The sequence below is a fragment of the Lepisosteus oculatus genome, chromosome 19 (genome assembly GCF_040954835.1).
Source record: "Lepisosteus oculatus isolate fLepOcu1 chromosome 19, fLepOcu1.hap2, whole genome shotgun sequence".
Taxonomy (NCBI): Eukaryota; Metazoa; Chordata; class Actinopteri; order Semionotiformes; family Lepisosteidae; genus Lepisosteus; species Lepisosteus oculatus.
The window spans coordinates 9225329-9251721 of record NC_090714.1 but is presented as its reverse complement, the minus strand read 5'-3'; the positions used below and the strand labels follow the sequence as shown (position 1 = coordinate 9251721).

The 26393-nt window shown below is 36.3% G+C and overlaps 1 protein-coding gene across 1 annotated transcript in view; it reads left to right on the top strand.

Annotated features, from left to right (window-relative positions):
- The first annotated feature begins 1908 nt into the window (after positions 1-1908).
- The window catches only part of gna12a (guanine nucleotide binding protein (G protein) alpha 12a), a 59134-nt gene continuing 34649 nt past the window's right edge, over positions 1909-26393 (top strand). The window contains exons 1-2 of the mRNA XM_006637107.3: positions 1909-2816; positions 25294-25509. Coding sequence (XP_006637170.1) covers positions 2499-2816; positions 25294-25509 — 534 coding nt within the window. The 5' untranslated portion in view covers positions 1909-2498. The remainder of the gene's footprint in view (positions 2817-25293; positions 25510-26393) is intronic.

Here is a 26393-nt window from a genome sequence, read left to right as displayed (position 1 = left end):
TCTCACAGTGCCCCCTGTCGCTGGCAATGAATAATGTACTTGTACCTGATAATTTTTGCGAGCCGTCTTCTATCACGTCTTCGGATCCATATGAACCAAAAAATTACCTTTTGATGAAGTTAAGAACAATTAAGGATACGCCTAGCCTGCAAACTGAAAAAAATGAAAAATATAACTAAAATCAACCTGTTGTGGAGTTGATAAAGCGCTCTGCCATTAATAGAAAATCCTTCAGTAACTTAGAATCAACTAAAAAGGTACAGGTTCTTACATTGACATCTGCGTATCCATTTTTGAATGTAATCCTCGTGATTAAATATATCAAGAAGGTAGTGAAGACAGACTGTAAAGGTAATAAACACAACAGGAAATTGTGTGTTATTTATAGTTTTGGGACAAAAGACAATTGGTGAGGAGACGACTATAATGTTGCATAGGTTTAATAATTAAAATATTAAATGAAAACGAACCAACTTTTTTTAACAACAGACAAGACGTAGGTGACAAAATAGAAGTTAGACACAGTTCCCACAGTCATGAAACCCTGAAGAGACTTTTCAGATGAGGAATTCCGATAAATTGAAACAGTAGAGTTTGTATTAATGTGAAATTCAGTGTTTTCTTGTAGTAATTTGAAAAACGGTAGTTCTCTTTGAAATTTTTGAATTGCTGAATTGCTGTCATTAACTGTATGAACGTGAATTTCTTCTCACAGTTTGAAGCTGTTATACAGATGCATGAATAAAATATTGTATAAATGTCACACTTTTTCGAAACAGCAGGGCGCGCTGTTCTATAAGAAACTATTTCGCAGAAATTACCGTGACTCGTAAAGAAGCACATAGTGAGTTGTCATGTTGTGTACATGTGTGTACGTGCTCACACCTTAAGAAGGCTCCACGGCCACAACGTTGTGTTTTCTTTCTTCTCTATTCAGCATGGAATAAACCTATTACTTGTTCCTTTGCAGCCTACGCATGCTGATGCAGCTACCCACCTGAACTATGTTGTGTACATGTCGTATATGGTGCAGAAAATAAACGCTGACTAGGGAAATGTTTTAAAATTATGCATGGGTCAAAACTGACATTAACAGGGTAATATTTACCCTCGTGACTAATTAAAAATGACTGTTTCGTGCATAAAAGCAAAAAATAATAAATCAGTTTTATTAATAAATCAAAATAATAAATCAGCACTATTTAACTTTTTAAAAAAACATTTGCAGCGGTATATGTAAATTGTCTTCAACATTTTGACAACGCATATATCCTAAATATAACATTTCAAATAGCATTTTCAATGTGAAAATATACAATGAATGCGACAGATATTCAAGATCTTTCAGTGATTTTACTCTTGTCGGCTAGTTCAGATGCATTACTGTTATCTTCTCGCTCAGAGCAGTGCTGGATATGCAGGAGATGTATTTATCATAAAGCTGACATCTATTTTATTAACGTTTCAGGCAAAGATATTTTAAAAAGCATACCACGGTAAATGTTCCTAATTATATAAATGAATCAGAAGATCGACGTCATCTCTAATGAATAGATCCATTTTATAAAAAAGTTTCAAAACTTTTAAAAATACATCTTTTGGATGGTCTCCGACTTAACCGAGAAGAGTTAAACCGAGGACTGTGCATTTTTTAGAACGGTACTATTACACGCCCCCCCATTTAAAAAAATGCCCTCTCCATTTGATAATCACCATAACGCATTGCTTTTCCAGACTATGATATCCTATGGAAAAAATCGACCCCGACCCAAAGAAAATCATATCCCCAAGTTCAATACGATTTCAATCCAATAATGTCCTGACCTCTACGCACCTCCCCCTGCAGCCCTGTAACTCCGCTCCCCCTACTGGCGTTTCCCAGATGTGCGCTTGCAAAACGAGTTCAGATAGGCTGGGATCTTAATGGGCCGACAGCGGAACAAAGTTATCAAACAAAGCGGCGTATTAGTTTCAGAATTCCAGAAGTAAGGGGAGTGTTAGGACCAGCGTCCGAGGACTTCAGGACTGTTAGGTGGTTGACGTTTTCATTTTTGGGCCAGTGAAAGTTGTGTTCTACCTTTTGTGTTTTCTTTTTGACTCAGAGAGTATATGCGTTCTTCTGTAATTTGAGAATATTTTGAGGACGGATTTAACCAGAATAGTATTTGTTTTCCTCCTGGATATTTCGCGATTTTTAAAAATCCTTTCCTAAAACCGAATTGGGGACAGCACTTATTCTGCAACAGATCAAACATGTTCAAGAAACCACCGGGAATACTTTAAATGTTGCAGGTCTCTTCCGTATGTTCATTTTGAGAACATTTTGGGAGTTGATTTTTTTAAGAATAAGAGGATTGGTAGATTTTAAAGAAGTCGACACAACAAAGCTGTTTACCGTGTATCTGAATTTGTGAATTAATGCTCCAAGGGCAATTTCCTACAAACAAATGCAAAGGGTTTTGAAATTAAGAACATAAAGCTGTCTATATTTCGCAACGATGTCTGGCGTGGTGCGCACCCTAAGCCGGTGTTTGCTCCCAGCCGAAGCCAGTCGGGAGCGAAGCAATAGCAAAGAGAGGAGACGGGATCGGGACTTGAGCCAGGAGCGAGAAGATCGTCGCCGCAGTCGGGAAATTGATTCCATGTTAGCCCGAGAGAGACGCTCCATCCGCCGCTTGGTTAAAATTTTGCTGCTTGGAGCTGGAGAGAGTGGCAAGTCGACTTTCTTAAAGCAAATGAGGATTATTCATGGAAAAGAATTTGACCAGAAAGCACTACTGGATTTTCGAGATACTATATTTGAGAACATTATCAAGGTAATGGCAATCAAGACCTACAGTAGATAAATAATTGTATACGGTAATCTAAAAAACCCCAACGAAATGCGTTTTACATATAGGTTACTCTTGTTTTCAGATTTTGTAAAGAACTATTAAACTACATTTCCTTGAGAGTTTGTTGTTGGTGTTCCAAAATTCTAATGTTATTTTATTAGAAAGGACATATTCCAGCACAGTTACCATATATAGAATTTAAAGTGCATATTGTTAATTTACAAACTGGCAGTTTTATCGTCTTTCTTAATGTCCACTCATCTCGAATTTGCGTTTACGCAATGTGCACAGGTCTTTCTTGACGAGTTTACGCAAACCGCGCAGCTGAACCTCCCAAAAAGGGATACTGGTGTCTTGGGACTAAGTCAGGAAACACTTTAATCAGTGATTTTACAGTACCTATCCAGACCTGTAATTAATGTAGCAAACGGACAGTTTCACTTTCAGGCGTTTCCCAACAAAAAGTAATTTATGGCAAGGAACAGTTTGCCGTTTGATATCTGGTAAAAGTAAAAAGTTGATGTTGAAGCTTTTCAAATTTACTTTAAAAAGATAAGAACTTTACAATCGTGAGTCGAGTCAGTTCATGAAGAATTGCCCCATGTTTTGAGTATCATTTATACTTGGCACAGTTAAACCCTTGGGCAACTCTTCATGTGGTTTGTTTTTTTCAAGAGAGCAAGCGTTACATTGTATTTAGGAATAAAAACTCCAGAGTAAGCGGTTTAACTTGCACTTGATTCTTGGGGTCTTGCACTGCTTCAGGCTGGCATGTGAATTTTGCATCTCTAGGTAGAGTCTTCAGTAACCGCTTGACCCTGAAATATGTTGTGCTGAAGTCTTTGTGATGCTTGTTTTGTTGTATTGTTGTGTTGGTCTCTGCCACAAAACAGTTTTGCCCCAGGGGATAATAAAACTTTAATTGAATTGATTCTTAGAGGATCAAGGTGTGCCTGAGCGGAATCTAACAAGGACAGGGTGCAAAATGGGACTACCTTCTGAATGGTGGGAGAGCATCTATCCAACCATCCTTCCATTTTATATCCACTTCTTTCAATTCAGGGTTAAAGTACACCTAAGAGTATCACAGGTCTTAAGCGTGAAGATCAATGTTCAAGGTATTCACCATCCTTTTATTGCAGATGTGTACTGTAAATTGCTGGATGCTCTATCAAAATAATTGATTAAATCAAAGCTGTTGTAAACATGAAATTCAGAACTAAATGTAAAGTAGCATCCTATGAACACTTGAGAAAGATTAATTTTATGCATAATTAGACTAGATCAGTGAGCCCTAGGTGGAAACCTTGGTGGGAACTATGTCTGTTGGTTTTTGTCCCTGCTGAGTTCTTAATCACTAATGCTGACTAATTAATTGGTCTGCTTTTTTTGTTTGAACTGTTTGTAAATTTTGCATCTTTCATTTATTGCAATCTCCTCAACCTAGACTAGGGGCTTGTGCCCTCATTTCTGTCTAAGCAGCTGTTAATGGGTAATCAGTTTGCGATGAGCACAGATGGGTGTGAATGACAGTGTATCAAGTATTCCCCACAACAAGCTTTGTTTTTAACATATGAGATGACACATCTAAATGTGAGGATTTACATCCATTTTCAAACCTAGGTGTCTCCTAGGACCAGTGTTGGGGACCACTGGACTAGGTTATGGAGTTAAGTGAGGTGCTGTTTTGGGGGGCTGACATCTTGGTGAATACAGGTAGGTGGGAAAGTCTGTAGTTTCATAGAGCTGAAGAGTAATCAAATGTCATGTAGGTGTGATAATGAATGGTTTGCTGTAAAAGCTGTATGACATATTGTGGCAGCTTTTTTGAACTTTTAAAAGTACAGTTACAATTGTGAGAAACAACTTAAATCACCTTTTATTCAGTGATGCTTGTACTCGTTTAAAGGGAAACTTCAACGCTGTTTTTATATTTCTGAGTTAGAACGAATTGGCATTGATGAGTGCATTTCAAACCATAATGCCACAGAGTGACAAGTAAAACATCCAGTTATATCACAAAATAGACAAGTTTCAGGTATGTACAGCACCATATTCTGCAATTTGGAATTAGGCAACAGAACTTAAGATGATGAGAAATCGCCTTATTACGTTATAAACAAGCAGATCTGTTAATTCATCTCTTTTAATCCAATATAAATGTTGCTCTTGACTTTTAGATGGTTCTGCAGACATATACTACTTGTTTGAACATTTCTGCGAAATGTCGGGCGCACAACCTGTACTTATTCGGTCGTACGTCACATTACGTTAGTACAGTGACTAGTGAGCAGGAAAGGCTACTTCATATTCCATTTTGCGCAAACTCTCATTCTTGTCAATGGTGAGACCAGGATTTTCAGCAACATGGTGACTATTCAGGACTTTTACAAAGCTCACGATTTTGTGCTTAATTGAGAATTTGTAAAATGTTGCAATTCTGTCAATGCATTTATTCTGTGATGTGATGTGAAATTTAATAACCAGTCTGAGAAATTGGGATAGCAGGTCCCCTTTAAGGGTTAGCCACACTCACACACCTGTCTTATGGTAGCTTTTTAAATTGTTCTTTATGAAGTTTAAACAATATTGATTTAACAAGGATGTTTACCAGGAAGCATGCATCTGTAAATATAGAATTTATGTAGTTCATGCCTGTCTCCTTTTCTGTTCAAATAAATGTGCAAGCAGTGAATTCTAAATACAGTATACGTATTTTACAAAAAGTTCAAACATCTCAGTGTAGACTCTAATAATAGCTAAAATTGGTTTACTTGAGGAAAAAAATGATTTAATCTAAGCCAGTACAACTGCACTGCTATATCTTTACCTTCATAATAAGCAGTTGCTCTAGCCTCAGTACATTTTGCCCTCGGCTCTGGTAACCATTTTAAAATCAGTCTTATTTTCTATTGCAGAGCTATAATTTTAAACGGCAGTAAAAGGCTAAAGATGAAAGTTTGAACAGCTCACTTTTAGCAGCTTGCAGCTAACCACCTTGGCTTTTTTGGAGTAATCATCAAAGGACAATTTATGTCCACCACTGTTTATAAGAGTAGAGAGAGATCAGATGGAGTTACGTAGTGTTCACAGATCTCTATCAGCAGTTATTGCAGAATTAATTATTTTGAGCAGATAATATGTGGTAAAAAAATGTTTATTTATGACCACTTTCATAAATAAACATCTGAGGTAGTACATTTCTGACTATTGTCACTGCATTTTAGCAGCCAACAAATTCTGCAGACATAATCATGATGAATTGTTTTTGACTGAATATGTCATCTCACATTGAATAATCTGCTTATGTTGCAGTATGAGAGTTGTTAAGTCAAGGAATATGGTGGAATAATGTTGTTGATCTAGCCATGTCATAATGAATATAATGTTGTCTATCAATCTTGCCCCCTTCTCTGCACATGTTTATATACTTATACCATAGGATTTGTTCTTGGAGTAAATTATATAGCTTGTATATATGCACAAATGTATATATGCACAAATATAACTTTTGTGCTGTTGTCCTAAATAGCTGCTCATTTGTAGTAATGCACACTAATATTTAATTCCTTTCACAAATATTACAACATATGCAATCATTTTCAATATGCAACATTAATAGAAAAATATTTACAACCATCTGAATAAAGCTCTATTGTGCAAAACCAATTAATATTAGTTAACAGGAACTCTGAATTCAATGGCTTTTGCTTTAGGAAATAATCTCCCACAACACCCTTATGTAGTTGTCAGAAATGGAAATGTTCTGTACTCCCATTATTTTAGTGGAAAGCAAGCTATAATTGAACTAATAATTTTTTTATGACAATATAAAGAATAAAAATTGTTTTGCCGGGCAATTAGATTCTATGTCACAAGATAATTGCTGATTAATTAAAGGTATGGGAACTTAATTTCTAATCAGGCTGTTAAAAACTTATACTTTAATGTTCTATTTTTTTCTCTAACCCAATAATCTTGCTGTTCAAACATGGATTTGTGAGGCACAAGACTGCTTTAGGTCCTGGGCATGAAGTAGATCAGTAGCAGTTGGGGATCCTTTTATTGATGCATGGTTTCTGCAAGTTGGAACAGAACAAGTGTTAACTTGCTTCAGGGTTTCATATTTTCACAATGACAGAATAACTTTCTTAAATCTGTTTGGTGGGATTATATGTGCATGTAAATTGGAAAGTTTTTTTGAATACAGTCTCATCTTTTTTTAAAGAAGGAAAAGAAAGAAGGACAAAATTATGAGCAAAAGAATAGCAACGTCACCTCCAGAGCTTACCTGTCATAACCATAATCAACTTGTACATCAAATGTGCAGCTCTCTATGTGAGAATGTTGCTGTCTTCTGTGCTCAGCGTTATTGTAAAGATGCAATGCCTCTTAGGATCAGGGAATGGTAGAGTTTTAGCTGCACATTTCTTTCCCCTCCCAGCTCCAGCTCCCAATTCCAACAGCATTTTCCAACAGAAAGATGAGTATCTAAATTAGTGGTTCTTAACCTGAGATATATATACTCCCTGGAAGTGCGAAATACCCTTTTTGGGGGTGAGAGACATGCCAGATTTTTTTAGAAGATTAATCATCAAAAACATAATAAATACAGGCACTTTAGTACAACTATTTTGTTTAATCAAATCTGGGTTTGAGATTTTAAGATAACACACGAAGAATTAAATTAAGTTTTTTAATTTTACTGTGAAATTAATGTGTATTATTCTATCTCTTTCATTCTCTAGAGATAGAATGTGATAGATTCTGTTGTGATATATTTTAGGTTTAAAGAATTGACCTACTTCAATGATTTTTGATAAAGGGTGAAAAAAAATACAGTATTTTGAGAACCACAGAGGTGAAGGCTGCAGTAAAGGTTAAGAACCACTGGTCTAAATCCTTCAGCTTTTGGATGCTATCAGAACCCCCCACCCAACCCCCAGTGCCACTGTATTTATAATCTCTTTTGTTCTTTCAACAACACACTGTTGGAAAGTGACAGTCCTCTTGGAGAAAGTTTTGCTAGGTAGGTGGTCTTTTAATTCAGAAGATATTCAAAGCCTTTTCAGGAAAAACTGGAGGAATACAGAAGTTAGTTTTCCTTTTACTTGGCTGACCACTTTTCATGTGTATGACCTCCCCTTATCTCTTCTATATCTGCTTTTTTCTTTATATACAAAAAGGGAGGAGCAAAGGCCTTTGAGTTTATGAAGAACATGAAGTACTTGATTTTACGGTTATGATTTCAGATACAGAAGGACTTTCACTACTTTAGCATAAGTAGGTCATTTTGAGGAGATAACCTAGTTAAAACTGCAAATTGAGAAGATTGGGGTGGGTGGATTTTCCAGGATTAATGACGAAAAGAGGAATCTGTAGAAACAGGATTGGTTTGAATGATAAAACTGTTGCCTTGCATTTGAAAAGGCTAATAGGAAGTTTTCTGACCAAAACAGAAACAATGCAGAAGTTTGCATTCTGGTATGACAATGAAAAAGGAAAGTTTTATAAAAATGTGCTATATACTAGTGTACTTTTTATAATATTATAACAGTGTTAAAAAGGAAACATTGGGGTGTTTTGATGCTCTTCTGTACTGTAGATATTACCATTTACTGTTTGTACTTACAGTATAGTGCTGTGCTGATTGTAAGCTGTTAAGTCATCAGCTGCTTTCTGATACAGTATATTTCCTCTTTACTACTTTAGCAAGTATTTGAATGTTTTATATTTTTTAAGTCTGCTGCTAAGTTACATGCATAAAATAATGCATTTTTGCTTGGACATTGTTCCTTTCATATGCAGGGTGTTGTCTTTTAGTCAAAGAGTTGTGAAAAAGATTCCTGACCATGTAATTTGCACAAAGAGTGGTCTGCAGTGCAGTCTCACAAGTTAAGCATGTTAACAGATGCTTTTTGTTTATGTGAAGATGATACATGATAAACTTTCTCCAGTAAGTGACAAGAGCTGAGTAATAAAAAGACTTGCTTGTCTGTTTTGTGAAAAGAAGACCTTCTTCACCAGGCAGGGGGAATCAAGCCTCGAGCTTGACCCCCCCCCCCTCCATTTCTGGAGACTTTTGATGATAAGGGTGATGATTCTTTCTGGGTGTGTCCTTGATTGTTTTAGAAGAAATCTTATCTTGCTTGATCTCCATGTCAATGGTTTTCTGGTAGATGCAAGCTGATGTAGCCTTGTAAAATAGATTTTGTTTTGTTCTTTTTGAAAGCAATGCAACATGTAAGGAGATATTTACTGAAACATAGACTAAAGGTTTGTCTTTTATTATTTGTCTGCAGTTTTCATATAAAACAGAAAAGATTTGTACATATTTGCACAGCTGGGATATACTCAAGTGATTTTAATATAACATCTTGCTTAAGGCTACGACTTTTCCTCCTGTGGATTTGGTTCCACAGCCCTCCAGTAGTCCAGAGTCGTAACCACTTTGTCACAATACTGCAAAGTTGCACAAAACGTTGTGCGTTGAAATGATATAGGGTTGTTGTTGGCACTCCCCTAAAAATAGCACACCCCCTAAACTGGTAACATGACAATATACCAACTTATACCAATATACCAAGTTCTTATTTCATTCTTCATCCCCAGTAATACACTCATCCAACATTAGTTACGCAAGATTTCTTTCTACAGGAAATGACCCCTGACACTACCTGGTGTTGTTTCATTCTCCCTCAATGCACGTCACCACAGATTCATGTTAATTGCTTTATGAGTCAAAAACTGAAACCAAGTTTAGCTTGACCTAGCAGTTATTATTGTTCTAATGCAACTGTTTGCCACTGTTTTAGCTTGGGTATTAAGTCTCATTATGAATCATCTTCCTGTTAGTTTGTTCTCCGTGTCTTATGTGATCTACAGTATAGCTCATATCGTCTCCCACATGCAGTTTGGCGTTTCCATCCTTTTGAAAAATTGAATCCCTCTAATCCAAATGCATTTCTTAGCTGAATAGTTTCACAGTAGAGCTACATAGAGCATTAACAGAGACAGTGGAGAGGTCATGGTAGTTTTATGAAAATGTTACATAACTCATTGCAAAAAATGTTTGGTGTTCAGTTTAAAAAAACAGTTAAAAAATGTAATATATAGTGTTTTGTGCACCAATAAATTCCTTGTAATCTAAAGATGACTTTACTTAAGTCCGTGTGCAATGAATTTTGTGAATATTGAATATCTGGTATAAGTTTAGATCCCTGGAAAAGGGTGTTTTAGGGTTTATTTTCTTTAGTAAGCAGGAGAGATGTTGGAATTCTGTCAGATGAAGTGCCATTTAAAGACACCTCTGTTGATGTTTCACAATGAATGTTAGTTCTTTGCTCAGTTGCTTGAGATAGGGAGTTTGAATTTGTTTGCACATTTCCAAAGGTCAGCAGCAGTATCAAGTAAGAGTCAACAAGAGTGCTGTGGTGAGCAGGGTGTATTTAGCCAGCAGTTGCTCTGCTATCAGTGATGATTTCAGAGTAAATATAATTTAACTGCCTGCCTGCAGCTGTGAGGCAGTTTGTTTTCGTAGCTGTAAAGAAAAATTTCACTGCATTACTTTTTTTGGAGGCTTTAGTTTAGAAAGTTTTGTTTTATATATGATAAAAAACTGTACTATACAAACTGTATTTTTGAGTGGGTGGTGGGCATTGGCTGCAAAGGACAAAGTAAAGATTTATTCCGCACCACAGAAGGCTCATTTAATCTCTGGAATAATTAAAACCTTATTAAAGGTAATGCATTGATTAATTAAGCCTGTTTTGAATAGTTTCAGCTCCTGTAAAGTCAATATTCAACATTTATTGCAAATCAGTGTTTTTAAAAAGGTTTAGTTTACTAGCTTAGATTTCAATTGGAATATAAAAATAGAGACTGTATTATTGAGTTATTAATTTCAGTCAAACTTGATCATAAGCATACAGAATAAGTTTAAGATTAAGGTGCTGCTTAAGAAATTAGGTAACACTTGTTGTTGCTCTCCCTGAGTGACACTGTTTTAAATTAGTGTCAAGTTTTTTTGTTAATATTTTTGTTTATTTAATCTTTCTGAGCCAAATTTTGGATATGAAATCATCTATGTAACAGCTGCACTCGGATGATAACACAAAGCTGGTTAAATATTTATTAGTTTAAATAACTGATAGTTTTAGTATTCCAAAGTAATGCTTAAATATTATCCATTAATGTTAGGAATCCATTAAATATTTGTTGGTTTAATAATTGCCTTGTGGGCCAGTATTTGTAATATCCATGCTACCTCACCTTTTTCTAATGTTTTGAAAGAATATTGAAACCATAAAGTATTTCAAAGAAAGCTAAGTTTGGTTACAGACCTGTAAGCTTCCAAACCTGCTTTCTGTGTTTTCAATATTATGTGTTGATAAATTACAAGCACAGAAGTTGATCAGTTGATGCCTTAAATAGCAACTTGTCTTTAAAGGTTTTAACTGGGCAACATCACATACATCATACTTTAAAACGTTTCTCATTTGTTTGATGTTAAGCTAGTTAAAATGTAAATGTAACTTGCAAATCTGACAAAATCATTAATGGGGATACAGGACACTTTATAAACTAAGCTATTAGTTGCCTGTGGATTTTGTTTAGGGTCATTTACAGACAAATTAAATGTAAAACACATCTTTTCCATGTGCATGTTGCGATGGTTACCAATGTTTCTGTATTGGTTTTCAATAATTAGGGATTCTGTAATGCATCTTATGCAATGAAAACTCAATATAACTGGTAGATGATGTCCTGAGTTAACCACTGCTGAATGATTTAAAACAATGTATAGAGGATCAACTGGTTAGCTTGTATGTCCAAAGATTTCTGGTTTTAATTGTAATATTTTTAAAATTTTATAATCAGCCAATTTGGACTCTCAGATCTCCAGCTGTTTTTTTTCTTTCAGTCCACAGCAATAACACAGATTTAGTTAATACCAAAATCTATTAATGGTCACTTAAACTGTAACCTATGCTGATGAATAAAATACTTGTTGTTTCTTAATATGAAATAAGAATAGAAAAGTCACAACAACATAAGTATTCAAACCCAAATTAATTTAGGTTGCACAAATTTACCTTAATGAGCCACACGATTTCTTGAGTGAGCCCTGTGCATGTGCAATAATAGTGATTCTCATGCCTCTCTGAGAGGTTCTTTGCCTAGATAGTCAAAGATTTAACTGAGAACTAGCTTTCAAAAATGGTCAAGCACAAAGAAATTAAAAGGCACAGATCAAGAGAGGGGTGAAAAAATATTGAAGTCTCTGAATATGCCTGTGAGCAGAATATAGTCATCAAGAAATGGAAAGTTTTGCTGAGCAGATATTTAAAGAATGTTAACATTAGATATAGATTTGTGCATTTCAAAACACTAATATTAATTAAATCATGTACACATTGTGTGGAACGTTTTTATGTTTTACGTACCCCCAAACACTGCCTAAAAGCACAACAGGCCATCCCTCCAGACTGAGTAGCTGGGTAAGGAAGAAATTGCTGATGGATGATACTGTGAGTGTAACAACAATTTTAATAGAGATACAAAGTTCAGTTGCCGAGGCAAGGAAAAATGTGTATCAGCTGTGCATATAGGACCTAGGTCCTGTAATCTGGCTTCAACTTGAACATTTGCTGGCTCCCAGCATTATGGTTTAGCCATTGGGATGATGAATGTTCTTTCACCCTGACTAACTCACCAGTATATCTCCTTATGCTTATAATTGTATTACTACGTTTGTTGCTGCCGAGCCTATGAAAATACCCATGAAGAAACCCGTGAATTCTGCTTAACATCGATCCTGTGTATTATGTTTATCCCTTCATAGGCTTGAAGGTATGATTCACCCATTCTGTCAGATAAGTCTGGTGGAGTGCTGTGTTAAACACCTTTTGTGTCTTCACTTCCCTTAAAAGAATTAATCTAACCCACAAACTACCATAATCAACCATGACCAAGACCTTTTGATACTGCTCTCTATTCTGGGAAAATGGTATCATAATATCTACCCCTAATATTTCTCCTGGCTCCTTTATAGCAGTAGATTGTAGGTAACCCAATATTCTCCTATTTGTCAGAAATGTGCCAGAGTTAAAAACATTTCATATGTAACCCCATGCCTTTCCTAACTTGTGGCCGATAAATAACTTATAAAAAACTCCTTCAATAAGGTCTTAAGTCTAAGTTAAATGTCTGATCAATGGGCTGTCATGGAAGTCATTTTAAATGTCTTTCCTGTAAGTTCAGTTGGTGGCTTTCTGGTTTGACTGGCACCCACCAAACAGAAAACCATTTGTGATGTGTTGTAATTCATGATCCAGTTGCTAGGTAGATTCTATCTCAGCCCGGTCCACTGGTAGAGAACATCATTATCTGAGACTTGACTAATGCAAAAGCCTTCTCTCTGTCCCATTGTCCTCAATATTATACATGAATCCATGAGTATGGCATTGGCATTGTACCAACGGGCCTCAAAACTAGCCTAACATGGCTCTCAACAATCTTAACAATTTTCGCCCCATCTCCAACTTACCCTTTCTTTCAAAAATTCTAGAATGTGCGGTCACACTTCAGTTACCACCTCATGACAAATAACCTTTTCAAACCCCTCCAATCTGGCTTCCGTCAACTTCACAGCACAGAAACTGCCTTGGTCATAGTCACTAACGATCTTCTAATAGCTTCTGATTCTGGTTCTCTTTCTATACTCATCCTTCTTGATCTCAGTGCTGCTTTTGACACTGTTGACCATGACATCTTACTTTCTCATTTTGAGACTGTTTGGAGTTTCTGACACTGCTCTCAAATGGTTCAAATCTTACCTCACTGATTGCTGTCACTTTGTCTCTCTTAATGGGTACAGGTCGGAAATTGGTCTTGTTAAGTCTGGTGTTCCTCAGGGCTCAATACTGGGCCCCTTGCTCTACAGCATTTATATGTTTCCACTTGGTCAGTTTTTAAGATCACATGGCCTCAGCTTTCATTTTTACGCTGACGATACTCAAATATACATCCATACCAAACCTGACACTGATGTTGCTGTCTCTATTCTATCTAATTGCATCTCTGACATAAAAATTTGGATGACTCAAAACTTCCTTCATCTTAACTGCGACAAAACTAAAGTCATGCTTATTGGCACCCCCCATCAACTTTGTAAAGCCAGTCCTGTAACACTATCTGTAGATGGTTCTGTACTTGAGCTTCAATCAAAATTGCAAAACCTTGGGGTTATATTAGATTCTGGCTTAAGATTTGACCCACATGTGCAGCATACTGTCAAAACATCTTTTTTTCACCTCAGAAATATGGCTAGACTACACCCTATGCTATCCCTAACTGTGGCTGAAAAGCTGCTCACTGTAAGTTCTACTTGCTAGGGTATCTAAATCTACTCTGAACAAACTGCAGTATGTCCAAAATTCAGCAACCAGAATCCTGACCAGGTTTAATGCAAGTGTTCACATTACTCCTATCCTGGAGTCCTTGTACTGGCTTCCGGTCAAATTCCGTGTAGACTTTAAAATCCTCATGCTCACCTAAAAGACTCTGCATGGCTTGGCACCTCAGTACCTGTCTGAACTATTATCGCTCTACTCCCCACCTCACAACCTTCGCTCTTCTAATTCTGCTCTCCTTACTGTCCCCCAAGCCCGTCTACATTGTATGGGTGACGGCCTTCTCCTGTTATGCCCCCAAGCTCTGGAACTCTCTCCCCAAGGATATAAGAGAGTCACCTTCTCTAAACTCCTTCAAATCCAGACTCAAAACCCTCTTCTTCAGAAAAGCCTTTACTTAACTGGTTCCATTCTTCACCCCTCTGCTTTTCTTAGTCCCACCATCCACGGTCGCCTCTATATTTTGTAATTGTGTTTTATCTTGTGTATTCTTCTTAATTATTGTTGTTGCCATCCTGTGAAGTGCTTTGAGAAGCCACCTTTAAAGGCGCTTTATGAAATAAAGATTATTATTATTATTATTATTATTATTATTATTATTATTATTATTATTATTAATATTATCCTCATTGTTACAGGTTCTAGCATCTATTACTATAGCATTAATGTGCACTGGGAAAGGTTGGTTTTTAAAAGGAAGTTAGTAATATGGGAAGATCAGTCAAAGATTGCTTTAAAGTGCCAAATGCTCTTTGGTATTTGGGGTTCCATGCTAATGGTGTAATGACGCGTGCGGCAAGATGAAAAATAAGTCAACAATGGCACACAAAATAAACCCAACACTCAGGACTGAAATTCAGTAGCGGCTAGGAAAAGGGGAAGCTCTGAAACAACAAAACAAATGTAAAAAAGAGAAAGATAACTGGTGTTATCCAAGAGCTTTGGGATAGCAAACACACAGGAGCTCAGCTAATGACAGTGCCCTGAGTGAAAGGCTAGGGAAGTATTTAAAGGAACACCCGAAGAAGGCTCCACTGCCGAAACGTTGTTTTCTTTTTTCTATTTTCAGCATGGAATAAATCTATAGCTATATAAATCTATTACTTGTTCCTTAATTGGAAGACCGCTGTGAAAGCCTGCCTGAGCATGTCTTAACAGCGCAGAGAGGTGTGCTGTCCCATGTGTGCTTGCAGGACCGATCAGCAGTGTCCGCTCAGGCATGGCAAACAGTACTTTCTTCCTTCTTCAAGTATTTAATGGATCTGACTTGTCTGCCGAATCAGCTATGAAGAAATTATACCAACCAGCCATTCGCAAAAAATGCTACAGTCCATTCACATGGAATTCTGTATGACAACGTACCAATAAATCTAGGATCTACTTTGATTTGGGGCATCGGTTATGTAATTAGTGGTGTTTTGTTACTCAGTCATCTATAAATGTTACAGAATGTGTAACAATGACCATGGGGAACAGGAGGGTTGAATTAGGACCTTCGTTAGTATGTTCTCAACATCCTGATCTCTAACACTTTCCTTTGCTGGCAAAGGATGTTAAGTTTTCTTCCTCACAAGAATTTCATCCACAGTGTGAATGCTATACTTGACCAGCTTATTATTTTAAGAAATGGCTGGATGGCACCCTCAGTTCAGTTAATTTCTAATACATTGAGTTTTCAACATTTTTTGTGTTAGTATCCTTAAGGGGAGAATAAGAATAGGTCAGTATGCTCCTCTGAACCATTTATCCATTAGAGCCATTAGATCCATACAGACACCCAGATATGCAATGCCTCGCAGGACAGTTGGCATAAACCAGAGGAATGGTGCATCTCTGTTTTACTGAAAACCTGTTGAAGCCTGGGGGAGCATACTGTTGGAACCTCTTTTTCTCTAAGAACCAGGAAAACACTGGTCAACTAGTCCTAGCTTTGCCCTTGGGTACTATTGTCAGTTTGATTCCGAGACTGAGAATGACCAGTCTGAAGCTGAGCATTTCTTGAGGTGGATGAGTTTGAAATTTGCCATGTTTTATATGTTTCTTTTTGTATGTCGCAGTAACACATTAGTTGTGTGAGCAACTTGGTCAAATGACCTGATGGAGAGCAGAGTAGGAGGTTGCAATGGGCAGTGTTGCAGATTCCAGGTTGATGCAGAGTTAAAAACAATACTCAGGCATTTTTAATTTGGAATAATTTGGAATTTTTAGTTTGTCATTTTTAGTGATTTTCATTTAAAATAAAAGTATCAAGGTTTCTGACCCAGAAAATTCAACATCCCTTAAAGGAATGAAAGTTTATTCGCACCCAATCGGAACCACAGGTGATAAGTGCTGTTAGATTTCCTATTGCTAACACCAGGGATTTGGTTGACTGACATGTGCATGGTTACTGTAGGGTTTATTTTCCCATTGCAGCAAATATGCTTTAAATGACAAAGGCACAGGGTTTCACAGCAGGTGACTTTATTTATCAGGACATGAAGGGTCTTCATATTTCATGGAAAATATCCCAATTCAAATAGGTGATGTGAGAGACACCATTAATGAAAATGAGCCCGAAAATGTGATACAAATAGTGTTTTTTTTAGAATTTTTATGAATTGAAACAATTGAAGTAATCAAAGAGATGAAACATTCTTGTTAAAATTTAGAGTGATACAGCTTATGTTTTTCAAGTGTATTTTGTTATGCCAAAGATCTATATTTTCATTTCAGTAACATGCAATTGGGGAGTATTTTAGAAAGCACTATAAAAACTGAGGAGTAATAATTAAGAATTTAATGTATACATTTTTGGCACTAACAAGGCCTTTGGACTTATGAAATAAATATATAAAAGTATTTTATATGTTTAACATTTCTGTAGTAGAATATAGAGATCTGCTATGAAACAAGCCTAAATATTCAATTAAGATCTGCTATGATACACTTCCTTTTCTCCAATTTGTCTTTGAGTGGGGTTGGGGAATGCATCTCATTTTGAAGTGATTTTAAATTTTAAGATGTATTTGAAACGTGGAAGCCCTATAAGTGTTTCTGTGTGCATTACCAGATGTATAATAAGTACCACTGCTTTAATATTTTAGTGTATCTGGGTGCTTTAAGATTGAAAAATTATACTGTGAATTATACTGTGCAAACATACTGGGTCAAAATTGTTCAATACTGAAATTATTAGACCTTTTTTGCCTATGTAATAGGACTTTCCTGTACTCCAGTTATGTCATAATGAACATAGTGGGCTTTTCAATTGTTTATACTACTTAGCAAACTTGTTTATATATTATTTTGTCAAATGATTATTCTATGAAATATATATAAATATGTAGGCCATTATTCAAACTATACCTCTCATAAACACACAAATTGCTCTCGCATACACACAAAATGCGTTCACACTCTCCATTTTCTCTCTCACATTCATATAAAATGCTTTCACACTCTCCATTTTACCTCACGTACACACAAAATGCTCTCACATTCACTAGTTTTAATTCACACATCAATGTGTACATTATTTTGTGAAATGATTATTTCTATGTAATATGTATAAACAGTTATTTATTATGAGGTGCAGTTTAGGCCATTATTCAAACTATACCTCTCATACACACACACATTGCTCTCACATACACACAAAAAGCTCTCACATTCACTAGTTTTACCTCTCAATTACACACAAAAAGCTCTCACATTCACTAGTTTTAGTTCACACATACACATAAAACGCTCTTGCATTCACTAGTTTTACCTCTTACATACACATAAAACACTCCTTCACACTGTAAATGTGAGAGACATTTATGAGAGCATTTTTTGTGTGTATGCAAGAGAGAAAATGGAGAGTGCATGTGTATGTGAGAGGTGAATTATGGCCCAATATAGGCGGTCCGTCTAAATGGCACAATATGATTGGCTGAGAAAATTTATTAAAAAGCTTTCTCATTTTCTGCTGTGCTCCAAGATGTAGGAAAGAAATCAGCCTCAACCACAACAAGCACTAAGCCAAGCCATAGCTTTATTTAATAACATCTTAGCCACACCAGAAGCAATAGCTTCCTTGTCATCGGCTTCAATGGCTGCGATGAGTGTTCTTCCTTTAAAGCAGCATGCAGCTACCGAAGTTAAAATAAGTACTTTATTTCGACATAATTTATTTGGGTTTCGTATCATACAGACTGTCTCCGAGCTGATACTGGTGCTAATGTTCCAGTCCCAGCTTTGGCACCACCACCATTACGTCGCAATACAGTACTTATTTCAGCTTCGGTTGTTGCATGTTCAGACCCAGTGCCACCGGTGGGGGGGAAGGGGGTGTTGCCCCCTCAACTGAACTGTCCCGCCATATCAGTTTTGGACAAAAGAATTTTCCAACACTTTTGCTTACTTAACTTGCTTAAGTTGTACTTTGTCAGAAAATTACACTAACCAAATTCAGAGTTACTAAATCTTACTGTTTGATGTGCAGGAGGGCTATCTGTCCAGGAATGGCACATATTACATAGTGTCTACGTTATTGGGTGTAAACATTATTATGATCTTGTTTGCTCAGGTGGACTGATTCCTTGCAGTAGTTTATCCTTATTCCTACAATTGTTATATAACTAGGACTGTAGTTATAGAAGTTTGTGCTCTCTGTTGGTTTTACAACTATTCTTAATGATTCAGAACCTCGTTACCGTCGATGTAGCTGCAAAAATGAATGCATATGGTATTTTGTCACTCCAGGCAATAAAGCGAGAGTGCTGATGAATGTGAAACTGTACTTAATCGCTAAATACCAGATTGCTCGTCATTATCTTCTATCATGAAGCACTCATCAGTGGCATGGTTGCGAGAATTTACTTGGGTAGTTGCAATGATTCTGTTTCACTGAAATATCACTGCCCTCCTCAGAATTTCAGCCGCCCCCTACAGATTTTTCCCCTGGCGCCAGCCCTGTGCATGCTGCTTTGACGGGAGAACACTCATCGCGGGCGTCCTAGCCGATGACAATGAAGCGATTGCTTCTGGTGTGACTAAGATGTTATTACTTAAGGATACAGCTTGTCTTGATTTCTTTCCTCCATCTTGGAGCGTAGCAGAAAATGAGAAAGCTTTTTGATCAATTTTCTCAATCACATTGTGCCATTTAGATGGACCGCCTACATTGGGCCATAGTTAACATCTCACAAACATGTAAAATGATCTCACATTCATTAGTTTTACCTCTCACATGCACATAAAATGCATTCACATTCACTAGTTTTGCCTCCCACGTTCACATTGTGAAGGAGTGTTTTATGTGTTTGTGTGAGGTAAAACTAGTGAATGTGAGTGCATTTTGTGTGTGTACGAGGTAGAGCTAGTGAATGTGAGAGCTTTTTGTGTGTATGTGAGAGCAATTTCTGTGTGTGTATGAGAGGTGGAGTTTGAATAATGGCCTAAATGGCACCTCATAATTTATGCTTGTATGGCATCATCTCATTTTAATTTAAGTTGCATAAGTTAACAGCTATTGCAAAAGCCTAATCCTTTTATTTGTATCCATTTATGTTGTAGTAGTATTTTCTTATTTTTTGGGCAGAAGAAAAATATTTTCAGCAATTGAATTTTTCATCATATAATTGTTGGATTTTTGCTGGTTAGTTTGAATCTCTTCTCAGTATTATAGGGGTTGTAGTTTTGAAAGGCAAACCTTTTGTCTCTTTATTGTGTTTGTATTATTGAAGTGTTTGTAGCCCCCTCAAGAATAAATGTGCAAAGCAAAGTTTCATTTCAACATACTGTCATCTGAAATCTATTATTTCTCTTGTAAAGTTTAAGAAAAAGATAGCAAGGGCTGAACAAGCATTCTTTCTTCAGACCTTTTGAAGAAGTTCCTTTAATCCTTAAAAGCTGAGGTGAGGTCTATTTAACCATAGAACTCGGAGTATGTTTTTTTTTATTTAGCTGAACATCTTGAATATCTCGTTATCTTGGAGCCACAGGTAATGTACACCATTCCACTACCTTACATTTTGAAAAATATTTTTTAAGCTAAGTACAAGCACAAGCTATTCTTTTCATCAAGGAAATTTGACTTTGTCACATGGTCTCAGTCCAGACATTTTCAGAAATGTAAATGAACTGTAAATGATTTCCTGTTTCAATACTGAATAGGGAGTTGGAGTGAATCCAGAAAACAATGCCTTAAGTAGCCTTTTTATTCTTGCTTTGATAATGACAAAGAATGAAAACATTAGAAAAATTACAAATGAGGAGGCCGTTTTGCCTAACTTGCTTATTTGGTGGGTAGTACAGTACATGACTGATCCAAGGAACTTCTTGATTATGTTCAACAATTAAGCTAGGCAGTTTGTTCAAGTCCTCCAAAGCTCACTTGGTTACCACTTTACTGGCATGACTTGTTAGTTACCTTCTCAACAGTACCTTTCAGGATTTCAAGACTTTTAGCAAGTCAACTTATAGTTTCCTCAATTCTAGAATGAAGATTAGGTTACTTTTACCTGTCTGTGACAAACATTCTTGTAATGTGAAGAAAAAACCTTTTTGGCATTCTTTGAACTAATTCACAAGCAAATGTATCTTAAGTGTGAAACTATGAATTTTTTAAACAGTCAATTGAGTGCTATATGTCATGTACATATTTTAGTACTGGTTTGACGTAGCCATTATATTAAAAAGTTATTTTGCTTTAGTGGCGTCATGGGTTTAGTTTTATTGAGTGTCAGACAGATACAGTACGTCTGAAGCATATTATAAAGCATGGAGTGGAAAAGGAGCTGTATTTATCTGAAATTGAACCTGGGTGGGACAAATACAAAGGCTTTAATTAACAGTTTAAATTGTCAGTATTTCTTAAATGTGCTACAGCTTTACTACTCTCTACATAATAACTGTATGTGACTACTGTACTTGTTTTATTTACTCTCTGTGGTCTTATACTTTACCATTTGTTTTCTAGTTGTAAGACTATCTGCTATCATGGAGGGCAAGTTGTGAAGCTTTCTCAAAGAACACTTATATAAATATAAAAAACAGTGTTAACCAAAAGGGAATTTGCAACGGCAGTTGTGTATAAGCTCTTTCTCAGGCAATTCAATGCTTTTGTAGTGTGTGAACCCTGCAGCTGACCTCCAACTATGACTGAGGGTTCAGTGATAAAACAGCCCCCTTAGTTGGAAGTTGTCTTGTGAAGCGCTGGAGGAAGAGCCTGTCTGTTCCCAGAAAAATTACACTGAGGAAGTGGGTGAAAGGTCACTGGTGGCTTGCGTGGGCTGGAGCTCGGTGGGGGCAGCTTGCTAGAGACCAAACAAAACTCAGAAGGAAAGAGGAGGGGGATAGAGCAACCCACAGGAAGGTCTTTTTTACAGCACTTCAGAACATTGCTCAGATTGAGACATTTAGTTTGTCAATTTGGAGAATTCTCCAGGTGAAATGGGCTGCAGTGATCCTGAAGGCAGCGAGGGTGTGGTGTGTGTTGCGTCTTCAGCTGGCAGTGGAGAATGTGTTCTGAAGTAATGGGTGTGGAATGTACCTAAGAGTTGTAATTCTCTACATTCTTTCAGAAGACCATTGTGTATGTGCAACATGTCTTAAGGTTGCTTAATATGAATTTGTTCTTTCTCTTACTTATTTGTTGTGCTAACTGCTCCAGGAAAATGACTGAAACACTTTCCATAGCCATTAACCAGAATGTGAGCAGAAGGAACAGATTAGCTGGTTTCTGACATATTGCTAACTAAAATTTCTATAATGTCATCTACACTACTGTGTAAAAGTCTAAGAAATTATTTCTATTGTGTTCTATTGTGTGGATGTGTAAAGAGGATAAAAATGATGTGAGTGATGATGAGCACCAGCTAGTGACTCAAGTAGATTAGATGGATTAACTGTTGCAACACTTCATCGGCTTCTCATTCATAGTTTACCTTTTTATTGTGTTTAAGATAAAAAGGATTTTGCTAAGTGGGAAATCAAATGATTAGTTAATTACAAAATTGGGTTATTTTCAACTCAGCTGAAGTGTATTAATAACAGCTGGATTTGTTACAGTAGTAGAGAACAATAGTGAATGATTTGAGCAAATTGATGCTCATAACATGTTTTGCAATGTCTAAAATGTTTGCACAGCATTGTATAAAATACTTTCTATTTATCATTCTATCTATTCAGTTTTTTTATTGTTGCCAGATATGATTATCTAATATAGCAAATGGCAATCTATTCAGAGAGTGCAGCAAGGAAGCACATTAACAGGATGCATAAAAAATAATAGGGTGAGTAACCCATAAAAAAATACAATAATAACTTGTTTCTAATAAGTAGGCTGTAAATGTACCCCGTATGTATTTTGCCTTTGTAGATATAATAGTTCTGTAGATGCTGTTTTTTACGTGGCTTCCAGCATGTTGTCAGTACATTGTAGAAGGGCATTTAAAAAATATAGCAGGAACAAATATAGCAGAAACCATGCACTGTAGAATATTTATATACAGTCAAAAATATTTAGATAATGTCATTATTTATAGTGAATTACTGGAATTTGTTTACTAGTTGTGTAAACAAGAACTATAATGCAATGGGCCCTACTGTATGTTATCTGATCATTTTCTGTTATGTTAGTTTAATAAAGAACTGGGTGTCAGCAGTAGAAAACATGCATTTTTAAAGCTTTCGTGAGGTAATTAAGCAATTTGAAAGTCTTTTAATTGCTCAACCATAACTATTTTTTAGTCATTACTTTAGCATGAGCCTGAGGCTTTGTAATGGGAAAACATTTTGTTTCATTAAGACAATTATGCCCTAGCAGCCAAGCTATGCAAAATTTAAAAATTGATGCTTTTATACTGCAGTAATACTATAGTTTCAAGCTGGTTGATTTTCACAAATCTTGACATTCATCAACAGTTTAAATCACCTTTTGATGATCACTATATTACACACTGATCTTGTAAGAGTCACACTTCACAAAGTGGCTACAACCTTCCAACATTTTAGTGAACTTGAATTTACCACCTTGTTTGTGGGATTTTTATATAGTTAAAGAGATCACGTATACTTTCAAGGTCTTTGGAACAGTGTATACCCACTGTTCACCTGAAACTACGACATTGTAGGGGAGCTGAGTGATGTCGTGACCCTGAAAAAACAATGCAAAGTTTTGTCATTGGAGCACAGGTGAGTGTGGAATGGACATGCAGATTTGTATGCTAATGGTGAGGTCCATTATGGTCTGGGCATGAGTTTCTAGTTGCTACAGGACTTCACTCGTAGTGTTAATTGGCAACCTGATTGCACAGCACAATGTTGGGGTTTTTTCTATCCTTTCTGGGAGTTCATCTTGACATCCACAGTCTGGTTGTGTAACAAGGCTTTCTGGCAAGGTGAGAGTTTGACCAAATGAAAATGTTTGTCCAAGTTTTATGAGATTAATTAGAATTTCAGAAGACTGCATCTGTAACCTATTGCAAAGCATACGTAACAGATGAACAATATGTGTTTCTTCTTATGCTGGCCTATCCTGTTAACAGCTGTAAATGAGGCTATGAATTGAATTTGCTTACGCTCTGTGTTTTTCAAGTTGTATTTTCCCTCAATAATAATTTATGAATTTTTGACAGTTGTAAGTGATAAGATGTTCAATTTATTATATTTTGTGCTGTAATTTCTGATCACAAGGGCTCCTGAAGGTCAAGGTGAGATCAATTCTAATCAACTGGCATAAATCTTGCAAATGTGATTTCGTCAAGGAAACATTATCTCATTTGTTTTACAGATTACAGGAAGCTGTTAAATCATGTTTTAAATATGCTCCACCACTAGACTTATGAGTTTCAAATCCTTTTCTCATTAAACCAAAGATAAGATAACACATCCCCTAGTCTGTTGGTAAAATTATGATGACAAGTGGTCAAATGCTACATTCTTTGCAAAACTATCACCATTAGTACAGAAGTAGATAGTGTCACATGTCATAAACTTCTAGATAAGCATTTTCCAGTACTTGATTTTTTTGGTCGATACCTTTTTGTAAGTGAAAAAACTAATGCTTTTACCACTTTGGCGATTTACCAGTGCTACCAAGTGTTCTTCATTCAACAGATTTATTTGTTCTTAATAATCAGTAGATTCACTGTAATTGTAAACTGTCATCAAAGCATTTTAAAAGCGAACATAAGTATTTGCAGAAAAGGTTAAAATATAACTTTTTACTTAAGTATATAAGCTTAATATAGTCAGAAGGAGCACGGAAAAACGTTTCCAAAATAACCACAGTATGTAACCGAATGCAAGACTTTGATGCTTAAAATGTTTAGGAAGAAAGTGGAATACTGGTGTGTATTTTTTATTTAAACTACCAATACCAGCCATTTTACATATTTTTTAACAGTTTACATAATGTTTATGTTCCTAAATTAGTATCGTTTATGAGCAATCTCCGGGAAACCATTATAGGCACGGTGAATTGGAGATTCTCAAAACTTACTTTGTATGATTGGAAACTAATACATGATCGGGTCAACGAAATTCTGTGGTGTTACTTTTTGTCAATGAAAAAAACTATTTTCGTGTTGCAACTGTTAAACTGATGCAGACAGTTACAAAGAAAGTGGACCACGGTAATACTTTGAGCTTACAGCCTGTCCAAGGTCATTAATTATTCATACTGTTAGCAATATTTTGATGCATAAAATATTTCTGCATAATTAAAATATTTATGATGAAGGTGGAAGGTTGTGTACTTTTGTCCAACTGAGAGGTTAAGCTTTATTAGCCCCAACTGGCGGTTTTACAAGGTGGTTCCAGATACTATTATCATAACTGCGGTATGATGCGCCATGCCTACCGCGTTTTACTGCAGCGTACTCCGTGCATTTTGAATGGCTACATCTGTATATTTCAAACTGTTTTCATGCAGAGACAAAAATTGTATAAAACTGTATATATAAATTTTTAGAAAAGCAAGGTTGTAGTATAATTTATGATGTGTGTTTGCTGATGCTCTTGATGCCCAAGAAGCAGCAAGAGAAATGTTGCAAATGTCTTTTATTTTATTGCAGGGTATGAGAGTTCTGGTTGATGCCCGTGACAAGCTGGGTATTGCCTGGCAGAACACGGAAAATGAGAAGCATGGCATGTTTGTCATGTCCTTCGAGAACAAAGCGGGAGTACCTGTGGAACCCTCAACCTTCCAGCTCTACGTCTTGGCCCTGCGGGCGCTGTGGCAGGATGCTGGCATCCAGGAGGCTTACGGGCGTCGAAGTGAATTCCAGCTGGTGAGTGTACTGCACAGTTAAGATCATGGATACAGAATGGAGTAAATCCCAGCGTTTAAAAAGGTTTTAAGTTTCCTTATGCCTTAGATCAGTCTCATTTATGTTTTTTTCTGAGTATCCTTATTGTTCTCTAACGTGTGAAAGTATACTTGGACAGATGAGTCCAAAAGGGCAAATCTGTGTGTGATGTCCTGTTCTCTATCCATTATGTGTCCTTCATTTTCCAGCTCTGGCTTTTTGTTGATATTTTTTTAACCAAGATATACCAGTCATTAGATAGAAAAAGAAGTCATAGATTGATAAAAGGTTAAAAATGTGAACTTTGTTGAGAAAGAAAAAAAAACTTCAGCTGATAAATACATGTATTTTTAAAAAACATATCATTCTCAGATTTGAATTAATTGATCATTCATGTCTGAGCTTTATGTACTGTTAATACTTTGTTGCAAATTCTTTTCATGAGAGAAAAATTTGATTGAACACAGGTGATGACGTTTTTTGACCTGTTAAATGTCAAGCCTTGTGAAAACTGAGACAAACAGAAATAATTCAATATTTCCTGCTTATCAAAAACGGTGCCTTTGTGCAGTCTTTCTGTTGAAGTGTACTCACTAACAGTTCATGAAGAACATTTATATTCTGAGGGGAATGGGACCGAAACCCACAATACATCTTCTGTAACCATGTGTAAAGATTATATTGCTGATCAAAAACTTGTATTGTTTCCAGTGTTAGGCATATGCTACTAGCATGTGCTTTACACAGCAAAACCCCTGTTGATTAACCCTCTTGATAACAAATATGAGCCAACATGATGAATTTATCCAGAGCAGCAGTTCTCAACCTCTGTGTCGTGATACTTTGTGTGCCTTCAGACATTAACA